Source organism: Eurosta solidaginis, chromosome 3 (assembly GCF_040869045.1).
Source record: "Eurosta solidaginis isolate ZX-2024a chromosome 3, ASM4086904v1, whole genome shotgun sequence".
NCBI lineage: Eukaryota > Metazoa > Arthropoda > Insecta > Diptera > Tephritidae > Eurosta > Eurosta solidaginis.
This window is the reverse complement of record NC_090321.1, coordinates 208,023,769-208,035,589: the sequence shown is the minus strand read 5'-3', so window position 1 is coordinate 208,035,589 and position 11,821 is coordinate 208,023,769. Positions and strand designations below refer to the sequence as shown.

Genomic DNA, 11,821 nt, shown 5'->3' with positions numbered 1-11,821 from the left:
GACACCGTGGTGCGGGGTAGCAGCGGGTACTTGCTGTGGCTTGCTGAGCAGCGTAGCTGCTAGAGGGCAATGGAGAGCGCTAGGCGGAGGCTACGGCATGCCCTTGGGCGTGAACACCAAGTTGCCACAAAAGATTTGTAAAAATTACGAGGTCGACGGGTTTTGGGATCTAGCCCAGAATACGCCGTGCGATGTGGTTATACCAAATCGTTCCCGAGATGGTCGGGTTAGTACCTTAACGGTGCTTGTTACCGGAACGAACCCCTTCTAAAAATTTTATTTCCAGCACACACAGCAAAACTATATCTAGGTACTGGCCCCGGATTGGGTTCGATACCTTCCCGAAGCAGGAGAATATGGCGATCGCGCTGCAAGGATATGCTGGGAGGATGACAATTTGTGGGAGGACGCAACAAAAAAAAAATGGGGTTGCACTGAAATAACAGCCCTTGGTAAGGAAAAATCCCGAGTCGTTCCGGTACATTGCTGTGCTACCTCATCATCCTAAATTTTTGAGGAAATTATCAATACACTTTCCAATCAACGTGGCAGCGAGAAAAGTCGCAATCCTTTTCAAGTGCTAAGTCGATGTTGTTGTTGTACAAACAACAACAACACTCCCCGAAGGCTTTGGGGAGTGTTACCGATGTTGATGGTCCTTTGTCGGATATAGATCCGGTACGATCCTTAATTTTAACGAAATATATGCAAGAAGTGATAAGATTTCAGATATAACTATGTGTATATATATACATATTTGATAATGAATATTTAACAAGTAATTAAATACTGGTAATTGTTTAATTTAAATCCTCAGGATTGAACATGCCCTGCAAAAAGAAGATATAACCGATTTGTTTTTTGAATGCCAACAAATTGTAGTCTACTTACTCTTGCGCGTCTCAAGATCGAATCTTTGCTCGCATCATATGGATGATCTTTGGATGGAATTTCCAGCACTGCTGGCACAGGTGATGTATGCGCATCGATCACATGACGTATAAGTTCAGCGCAATTCTGATTGATTAGGATGATGTCAATATCATCGCGCTTCACAAAACGGCGAAAGCAATCTTCAACTTCACTTACTGGCGTATCTATACAGTTGTATAATTAGAATTTTAACAAAAAAAATCAAAATTTATGTAAATTATTTCACTAACTTTTATCAACAACCATGAAATTGGGATGACGATTCTTGTTGATTTCGCCTACTCCACCCAAAAGAAAACCAACGCATGTGTCCTGTGGGGATGGAAAACAAACAATAGCATCAAACTGGTATTAAGAATTTAATATTGCCTTACTTCATCGCCAATCACAGATATTAGTTTTCCTCTAGCTGAATGCAAAGCCATTTTTCTATTTTCAATCAATAAACTACGTTTGTATAGACAGAAGCACAAGGGGTCAGCTGACATATGTCAAATGAAAATTATATCCCTAATTATCTACATAAACTCCTCTGCCGAGCCCTCAAATTCACCGGCGTTTTATTATTTTTCAATCACTATCATCCCGTCGTAATGATCCGGAGCCAAATAAACCTGGTCAAAGTCTGCTAATAAACCGCGTGTTCCAATGGTACATGAACCAGATACGGATAGAGATTTAACATGCAAATGCAACAACAATGTGATCCATATGGTAAATGCAACAACAACAATTCGAGCTAGATAAATCCAGATAAAAGTCTGGTTCAATTCGAGAGCCAGATAATTTGTTAATTTCTTGTCTATAGTTTGGAACGCTACCTTTAACAAACTTTCTTTTTCAAAAGTAGATGTCACCGCCAAGTCTTTCCCGAATGTTTTGAATGAAACACAACAGCGACATCTGCTTATACAACTCATGTGTACGAAAATATCACGACCCACGCTGCTCACGTCTCCCAATGATCCAGAGCATTCCTGTGAGAATTGAGCGTGATACGGATACCCTCTGTACTTGGTAGCAGTTACAGATATATGCACTAGGGCCAAAGAGGTTCTCTGCGCTCATAGTACTGATCCGGATCGTTCCAATGAGATTTGATCGTGATACAGAGCTCGATGACTCAATGGAACGGTACTATTGCTGTGAAAAAACTGAAAATCATTTGCACGCAAAATCTACACTTTAAAGTTTCATCAAACAGAATTGATATACAAAGAGAATAGAATTGATATATCTATTCTCTTTGATAATAGCCGTGTTTTTTAACACGCGTATATCCGTTTACGCTTAAGCTTTATATTGACTGCTAAGAGACAAACTATAAATACACCTCTGAAATTGCTGCGCATAAATTTTGTCCTACTAAATTTCAATACGCATTATACTCAGATGTAACTGAAATATGTGTCTTTGTTTCACCCTGTACACTAATTCTATGTATTATATGTGTGTCCACAATTCATCGCAACTGATTCAGCTATATGTTATACCCTATGGCCATCAGAGCGTTGCGTCTCCGCTTTTCGGTACACCCTGTTGCTGTAGCTAGTTGTTTTACCACAGCCGCTAGATGGGTCTCCTAAGCATTATCTAAGCGAAGATAGGCGTTTTTTAACACGCGCAAACGAAACGTATACGCGCGTGTTAAAAAACACGGCTAATATTCGGTTCGACACTTGACTAACAAAAGCATTGCACCATATCCATCTTGCCATTCACCAAATCAATCTCGCCTTTCACCAAATCCATCTCGATTTTCACCGTATCCTTTTATTTACATCTGGCATTATTGCAGTACACTGTAAATTAACTTTAATATTTCTATTGACAGCTTACATATAGCAAAAGTGTTTGGTCATTTTCGTAGCCGCTCTTTGCAATTAAATTTGTTTCTTCTAATCTTTCGAATATTGGTTAAAAAGTAAAAAATTTCAATATATACATATATCGACAGTCTGTAATAGCCGTTTTTTCTAGATGTTCTTAACACGTGCTGAATATGATCGTGGTGTGAATACCTTTTCACCTGAGGGACGTCTATTCCAAGTCGAGTATGCCATAGAAGCAATCAAACTAGGCTCCACTGCCATTGGTATTTGTACAAGTAGTGGTAAGAAGTGAATTATGATTTTATATCTTTAAGTATATACAATTTTTGGCGCCTCCATTTTAGGTGTGGTACTCGCTGCCGAAAAACGCAACACCTCTGATCTTATGGTTTCAAGTAGTGTTGAAAAAATTGTACAAGTAGATAGACACATAGGTTGTGTTACGTCCGGTCTTACGGCTGATGCACGCACCTTAATCGATCGTGCACGCGTCGAATGCCAAAACTATTGGTTTATTTACAATGAATCAATGCCAATTGAATCATGTGCGCAAGCAGTCTCCGCTATGGCTATACAATTTGGTGATAGTAGCGATGGCGGCTCCGCCATGAGTCGTCCCTTTGGTGTCGCAATGCTATTTGCTGGTATTAATGAGGGTGTACCGCAACTTTGGCATATGGATCCATCAGGAACTTATGTACGTTATGGCGCTAAAGCAATTGGTTCGGGTAGCGAAGGAGCGCAACAAACACTCAAAGATGAATATCACAAAGATATGAGCTTACAAGAAGCGACAAAGCTGGCAATGTCTATACTCAAGCAGGTGATGGAAGAAAAGCTTGAATCTAAAAATGTTGAAGTGCTGGTAATGAGGCCAAATGAAGATTTTCGCATGTTTACTAAAGAAGAGGTTGAACAGGAAATAAATACATTGTAGATACGTGGTGTGGCCGTCGGCAAGCGACAAATTATTATAAAAAAATTTTAATTTCTTTATTTGCTTATGATGTGGTACTTTGTATTAAAAAAATAATAAAATTGAATAAAAATCGAAATGAACTAATTTAGAGCATCGGTTTCATCATAAAATATCATATTTATATAGTCTTTATTTTCACTAATACTATGTTCAAAAAATATCCAATTTACATATATATAATTATTGGAAACTCGTCCACCTCCAAGAAGAAAAACAATAAAACTAAGGGAAGACACTATTCATCATTATTTGATAATCGTAGCTGTACTTCCAGAGACAGCTTGTTTAACGTATTACAGCACGCAAAGGATAAATATGTATGTATATGGATCGTTCTAAACATATCAGCGAGATTAGATGAAGCCTATTAAAAAATATGTTTTTATATGTAACTTTAATGCAGAAAGAAGCATTTGTAAATGTTACTGTAATATGTGTATGAAAAATTTATATCCGAATTATTGCTCAGCAATCGCGTTTATTCGAATCCGCACCGCCCCGAATTGTCTCGATGTAATCGAAATGATCCTGAAAAAAGACCCGAAGTTAGTTCCGAAATTATAGAGACAGTCTCGAAATGATCGCATAGTTACTAACCGATCCGACATTTGAGACCTTTTTTGGACTTTCGACTTTGGAAGACTATAAATTTGTAAATATATTTTGGCTGGAACTTTTCTTGTTCGAGATTTGATTTTGCATTGAGTGTTTTAGGTCGAGCAATGAGCTGCTGTAGCTGAATTTAAAGGGATCTTAAATTTCGGAATTCTTATCTTGGAATATTTTAAGTTTTTTGGCTTTTACTCACTGTAAACCCAATTCTGACTATTTACTTATCAAGGATTACAAAAAACGCTTTTTTAAAAATTTTATTGTATTATTTTTTTTTTTAATTTTCCTGGAAGCTCTTCATCAAAAATCAAATATCAGGTATGCGAAATGTTGAATTTTTTTAATCCATAAAATGTGGAGAAATTTAAAACTATTTTCGATAAGACACGTAAACAAAAAAATAATTATTATTATATTAATATGTATTATTATTTTTTTAATACCAAAGAAATTTATTAAAATCAATTTTTTACTGTATTTTTTATTTGATAAGTATAATTTAGCAAAAAAAAAATACCTTGATTTAAAATCACGGAAATAATAAAAAAAAATCGAATTTGGTAATTTTTTCATAATCGGGAAAATATTTAACAAAGTTATAAATTTACTTAGAAAATCATACCAAGAAAATTGCATACATTTTTTTTAATGTACTTTTACCAATAAGCTCAATTTGGTAAATCAGATTCACATTCATTTTTTTTTTTTTGTAATGCCGTTCTATTTTTTAATTCATGTTTTTTTATCAATTATCGAAATTAATATTTTTTAAATCTTGAAAAAAACTAAAAATATGAAATTTGTTTTTTTTTCTAAATCAGTACAAGATTTAATTTTTTTTTTAATTTGCATACCAACTATGTATGTATATTTATGAAAATAAATAAATTTTTTTAAACTAGGAAAATGTTCAAATAAAATCTTAAATTTGTAAAAAAAAAACCCCCTTACCAAAAATATTATTAAATAGTATTATTTTAGCGAACAAATTCAAAATTAATTTTTCAGTCATAAAAATAATAATTTGTTAAAAATTTTATATATATTTTTTTTGAATCAGAAAATTAAAAAGGAATTGAAAACCATTGTTTTGTTGTCAATTTTTTCACAAAAATTTAATTTTGCTATAAAAATTGTTCTGAGCAAGTTTTCATGGAGTTAATAAAAAAAAAAAAAACTGTTCACCCCTCACTACTATAATGAGGACTAAATGTATACAGACGACATTATCCTCTTAAATTCAGTTATAAATGCGAAAAAATTAAGTGCTCTAAGATAAAAATTTAAAAAGTTATTATGATACTTCTTTCTACATCTAGAAGCATCTAGGATTCAAGGGGTTAATAAGCGTATTACAAAGTTTAAGAGATTCACAGCTTATGCAGCCCAATGTCAACCTCACCTACCAAAGCGGAGTCCTGATTATTATTCAGTGCTTTTATGTAAGATGAAATCTTTCTGCTGAATTATAAACAAATAAATGAGTAAATGTTAAATACAAACATGAGATAATCGGACGAGGCTGTGGCGACAAAAGCTCCTCGTGGAGCTTGTTGCCGGAACGTATCGGATCTATATGCGACAAAGAGCCATCCACATCGGTAACACTCCCAAAGACCTTTCGGGGAGTATTTTTATCACTACAACAACACGTATCGTTAGGCATACTCAATCACATACAAGAACATATTATACAAGATCAATGTTGTTATTAGGAAAAATCGTCACTAATTTGAATGGAACGACCCTTTATACCTATACCTATTCGCTTTGCTATACGCATATTCATTATTGCAACTGCGGATTTTCTATATTATTACCGCTACTATCCTTGCGACGCAACAACAAAGTTTGGCTGGCGTACGTATCGGTTAAGGAGTACATTTCAGGTTCAAATACTGGAGGACACTCCATATGCGGATACTCGGGCGAATTAATTGTTGTCGCTGTAGTGGATGCATTTATAGCATTGGCACCAGCAGCATCCCGCGGTTCATGTGGTGGTAATGGTGGCGGTGGCGCATCTACGTCTGGCGCTGTAATCAATGAACTGGACTGTGAAGGTGTTAAATGTGTAAGACGGGATTTACCACCGCCACCATGATTAGGTTGCTGCTGCTGTTGATGGTGGTGATGTGCCGTATTGACTTTTGGAAATATAATCTGTGAGAATATTTCACGATCATATTCACGTCCAGTGCATGTTGGCGTTGTTGGCACAGAAATGCCACTGAAATTGTGCTGTTGCTGTGTATTGTTTTGATTATGATGATGTTGCGTGCCAAAAACGGTACGATGTAATAGCGGTGACCCCAATAAACGCTTCTCTTTGCCACCCTTACTACCAGCAGTCGGCACATTGTTATTGCTCATGGAACCTGATACATTACCGCTGCTACTGCCGCTGCTGCATCCACCTCCACCAACACCAAATGTTGTACTTAACTTAGTTAAAATTGGCACTGAGTTTTTACGATGCGCATCATATTTAGCACCGGCTTTCTCTTTTAAATCATGATTGTAGGTATGACTTTTCTTTATACCCGAACCGGAAGCGATGCCACCTAACCCAATACGTCCATTATTAGAGAAATCCATATCGCGCTGACTACTTTTGTGCTTATTAAGTGGCAAGGTCATTGTCATTGGTGTGCTATTACTGCCACTGCTACTGCTCCCTGCATGTTTGTGAAATTGCTGAAAGATACGCTCACTCTTGCTTTTCTTTTTAATACTTCCTGAACGCTTTTGATCTTGGCCGCCTTGACCACTAGCTAGCTCAGTTATTGACGATGTGGAAGAGCAGCTGTTACTTGAATGTTTTTTACTTTTATGTGGCAGTAGCGCAAACGAACGCGATTTGCTACTTATAGTGCTGCTACTCTCCGAGTGTTGATCAGCCATAGACATATTGGAATTTTGACGTGACGCCGATAATGCGCTACCACTGCTAATGGGTTCATCACCGGATATGAGTTCATAACCAAAATCACGCAGTTTTAGCCCTTCCTTGGTGCGTGTACGTCTAATATCTTCATCATCTGGTTTAAAACTAATTTCATAATCGGGCGTTTTTGGTAAACTGCGATTTTGCGTTTTCGATAATTTACTACTAATACTGCCGCTACAACTATCACCACAATCAGCGCTACTACCAGCAGTGCTCCGATTCTGTTGTATATCCTTCTTTTCAACACCCAACAAAACGCGATTATTGTACATCTCCTGGGCCTCCTCCTCTTGTTTGCGTAACATTAGATCTTTTAAAGTTATAAAACTTTGTATATTATGATGTGCATCCCATGAGTTCGCCGAATTTATTTTTGGCAATGAATAGTCAAGTGTTTTCGATGTTTGAAAATCGAATTCAACTAAATTGGGGTTTGATGCATGTATGAAGTTGTATGGTATTTTACGTATGGATCTTGATGATATGCTTGAAGTAGATGTGGAATTACTATGAGCACCAGGTGATTGATGAGCGCTTGTGTTATACGAAGCATTACGTTCAGGAACAGGCGCCGGAGATGATGGCGGTCCAAGGCATGATGTGGTGGATACAACCGATGAATTGAGCGAAAAATCAGTGCCATTGCTTACAATCGAAATATGACTGGAAGATATAGACAATTTGCGCACCACCTCTGGTGGTGGAGGAGGAGGTTGCGATACAGGTGGTAGTGGTGGTGGTGGTGTTTGAGATCTTGGAGGTGTTGGCACGCTTGCGTTCAGCGGCGCTGGTGTTAATTGGTCTTGTATAGCTTGTTGTGAAGCATTGCTTTGTTGCATGTGAAATATCGCATCGTGATGATAACCAGGTGTATTTGTGCCAATTTGTAAGCCAAAACTACCACCGGGCACCTTACGATAGCTGCGATATTGATCTGTAGGCACTGGAATATCACTAGATGATTTCTTTTCACTTGACGATGTCGATGAACTGCTCTTAAAAGGCAGTGTGCCTTTTGTCAATTTGCGAAGTGAACCCAAATAACGTCGCTCATGTTTTGGTTGCGTTGTAGTCGGTGTATTGGAGGCTAATGATAAGTGTCCAACGACATCTTTAACTGCTGATTGTGGTGATGGCGTACATAGATTACTCGATATAATTGATTCAACTTCCTCGCCAGAGCTATCTGTTTCAGAGAATAAATCTTTCGTATTAATATCTTCCAAAGCACCGCCGCCAGAAATACGCTGGCGCGCGTTAGTTATGGGATGCAATGTGGCTTGTCTTAGCAACTCAACCCATTGATTGAGTGCATCTTGCGATTCTACAGCAAAGTAAAAGGTTTTAGCTGCATGATACACTTTGAATGCGTGTGGCTTCGAGTGTACTTCCTGAAAGTAAAAAAAATAACATAAGGTAGCAAGTTTGAATTAGGGTTTTGGAAATTTAAAAGGTTCCATTTAGTTATTTGGTGAATTCATTAGACAATTTCACAACAAATGTAATAACAATTTTTTGTAGTACATACATACCTTGGCCAATGACACAGTGAACCCGGGCAAAAATATGACACAACTCGCTTTGGTTGCCTCCTTCGATCGAAAACCGTATAGTATTGTATTGAGCATAACAAAATAGAGACGCGCCCAAAATGTCACACCCCGCCTATCTTTGGTGCGTCTATACAAGTGCCCTTGTATGTCGCCAGTACCGAGCGCTTTCAAGTTAACATTACGCCGTTTAGCAACAAGACTATGTTTCTTCTTTAGCGATAGAGTGCGACTCTTTGTTGGAGTATGTAATTCATTAATGTGAGTCGGATTTGTTGATAAGCTGTTTATACTGCTGTTGCTAAACGTTAAATTTGTTGGTGGAGTTGGAGCCATCATTGATGACATTGTCGTAATAGGAGATAGCATAGAAGCCATACCAAATTCAACTACACTTATGGATGGCAAAGAGTTTTGTTTCATATGTGGCGAGGCTTGTTGCAACAAAGATGCAGGTGGATGTAGTGCAGTACCCATAAGATTTGGTGGTTTGGGTGGTGGAGGTGGCACTACCTGTGGCAGCATATCTTTCTGTTTGCGTGGACGTGGCGGTGGTACAGGCGGTGTTTGTTGTAGAAATTCTTTGCGTGGCTCAATCGCTGGAGGTGTTTCACTTTCTATGCCAGTATTATCATAAGCCGGTGTACTATGACTTTTGTCCAGACGGCCACGGCGTGCAACAACTGGTGCATTCACTGCTTCAACAATTGTAGTCGTATTTACTATAGAAACAATAGTAGCGTCTGGCAATGGTGCTGGAGGTTTGGGTGTGGTCGGCGTTGTTGTTGGTGGCGCTGCACGTGCGCTATCTTTTGGTACAGCATTGCGTTGCATATCCAATATATCTTCATCCTCTTCATCAGCAAATAATATTGGTTCGAATGTTTCTATAATTGTATTTTCTACATTGCAAGTGTATTTATCATCCATTGTATAATCTTCGAATTTCATATTGGTACCAAAGCGTACTACTTTACTCACGCCCGGTTTTGAACGCTCAATACTTTGTTCACTGTTATCAGCATCGTCTGTAGTTGTTTTTGTTGTTTTATTGAACATGTCTTGCATATCTACTGCACAACATGCCACTTCATTTTTAATACCCATGCCTATGCATGTCTTCGGACGTGAAGTTAATTCCAAACCAAAACCGAACGATTTGCATTTATCACGTAAACTCGGTGACGATGCGTCGCCTACAATGCCAGCGACGTTCGGTTTGTGATACCGATTTGTAATATCAATGACACATTTCAAGTCACCACTGATTGTGTGCCGCCGTTGTAGCACAGTACGTGGCTTTTCATAATATAATCGCGAACGTTTTTCTGATTCTTTTGTTTCTGTGGGTGTGGATGTGTCGCTGCAATTGGATTCTGAATCTGAAGCATTAGTCGCAGCTTTTTCTTCAGACTTAAGCGCTAGCAAATCAAAAGCAGCAGGATTTTTAGGCACTGTAAGAAAACCAGTTCTCGGCACATTTTCACCCCAACGTGTACCAACTGTGCGTTTTTTACTCGGTAAACGATATGGTTGCATATAAATTTGGCCATAGATTTTTGTGTGTTTTGGACGCTTTTTCAATGTTAAAAGCACATCGGTTGGTGAGACATGTAATTGATGCCATACTGTTTTGCCTTGCCATCCAACCACTGTCTGATAATTGATTTGTACAATTTCATCACCATATTCAATTTTACCAGAAGTGTGTGCAGGTGAATTATACTTAATTTCGATAATTCGATGTACACCATGATAATTGGATTCGATTTCGAATCCTGGATCCATTTCGCGCTTTTTTACTGTTACCAAATTTAATGAAGCCGGCTGCAATAGCATTGGATCCGAAATATCTTGTATTATATAATTGGCAAGTCGTTCGAGTTTCTCTGCTGTACCACGTATTTGCTCAACTGGACGTTCGACAAAACGATCACGTTGCGCCATAGTTGCCATTTCGAGACCAAGTCGCAGCAAGTTACGGCATATTTCTGTAAACTGTACTTGTCCTTGAAATGGTGCCCTTTCAAGCCAACCGATAAGTGGCTTTATTGTCGCAATCGTACGTGTAATGTCACATAGAATTTGGGTCTCAAGCTTTGAGCTATCACTATGCGTAACCAATTGTCGATGTAAGCTATGTGCGGCGGTAGCTACATGTAATGCCATAAATTGCAAATTTTCTTTATCCAAATTATAGTACTGAAAATTTAAAAATGTTTTAAAGTTTAAAAAGTAACTAACTGTATTATTTGAATTTTCTTACAAAATTACGCAAGTTTTCTACAGCTTCCAAAACAATTTCTTGATGCCCAATTGAGTACATTCCCAGTTGTTCCAATTCATACGGACGTATATTTAGTAGCTGACGGCCGCCCACTTCATTATTGGTAAACGAACTAATATAGTGCTCCATTGACTCATCTAGACCTATAGAAGTAAAAAGTATATATATATATATATTAATTAAAGGTTCTGCAATATACCGGGAGTGGCACTTTTTGTAGAGAACTAATTTGTGCAAATGCGGGTTTCATTTATTTCATGCACCCGCTGCACATCTTTGCATACTTACCTTTGAGCCAATCCGTCACTTGGTCTGGCGTCCATTCTACAACATTTATATAGGCCATTATTATGCCCTATTTTACAAGTAGAGCTCAAACGTTTCCATATATTGCTAGTCAAACAAAATATATAGAAATATCTAATGCAAAAATTGGTCCTATTTCACTTTGTTCCATAAACTACACCCAACCTTTGATACAATTTAGCACTTGATAATGCAACCAGCGAATCATGTATGCAATTTACATAACATAGCACAAAAATAATTCTTTTATCTGTTTAGTTTCATTTACTGATTTTGTTGTAATGTAATCACTTAAAAATAGTTAAATTAGCTAAAATGCAAAAATTTTCTCCTTGCCAGCCAAACAGTAAAAAATCTGCAATTCCATTTCAT

General features: G+C 37.5%; 3 protein-coding genes across 3 annotated transcripts; 1 reads left to right on the top strand and 2 right to left on the bottom strand.

Moving 5' to 3' along the window:
- Positions 1-718: 718 nt before the first annotated feature.
- Vha14-1 (V-type proton ATPase subunit Vha14-1) lies at positions 719-1,438 on the bottom strand. The gene is made up of 4 exons (XM_067777976.1): positions 1,308-1,438; positions 1,164-1,245; positions 892-1,097; positions 719-830 (listed from the first exon to the last, which is right to left on the bottom strand). Exons 1-4 carry the CDS (start codon positions 1,419-1,421, stop codon positions 801-803), a joined length of 432 nt encoding a protein of 143 aa, XP_067634077.1. The 5' UTR covers positions 1,422-1,438; the 3' UTR covers positions 719-800.
- A 1,268-nt stretch (positions 1,439-2,706) lies between these two features.
- Prosalpha5 (proteasome alpha5 subunit) lies at positions 2,707-3,861 on the top strand. The gene is made up of 3 exons (XM_067774926.1): positions 2,707-2,857; positions 2,914-3,046; positions 3,110-3,861. Exons 2-3 carry the CDS (start codon positions 2,914-2,916, stop codon positions 3,700-3,702), a joined length of 726 nt encoding a protein of 241 aa, XP_067631027.1. The 5' UTR covers positions 2,707-2,857; the 3' UTR covers positions 3,703-3,861.
- cnk (connector enhancer of ksr) lies at positions 3,708-11,821 on the bottom strand. Its single transcript, XM_067774925.1, has 4 exons — positions 11,432-11,821; positions 11,123-11,286; positions 8,839-11,058; positions 3,708-8,697 (listed from the first exon to the last, which is right to left on the bottom strand). The coding sequence occupies exons 1-4, from the start codon at positions 11,487-11,489 to the stop codon at positions 6,145-6,147; spliced, it is 4,995 nt and encodes a 1,664-aa protein (XP_067631026.1). The 5' UTR covers positions 11,490-11,821; the 3' UTR covers positions 3,708-6,144.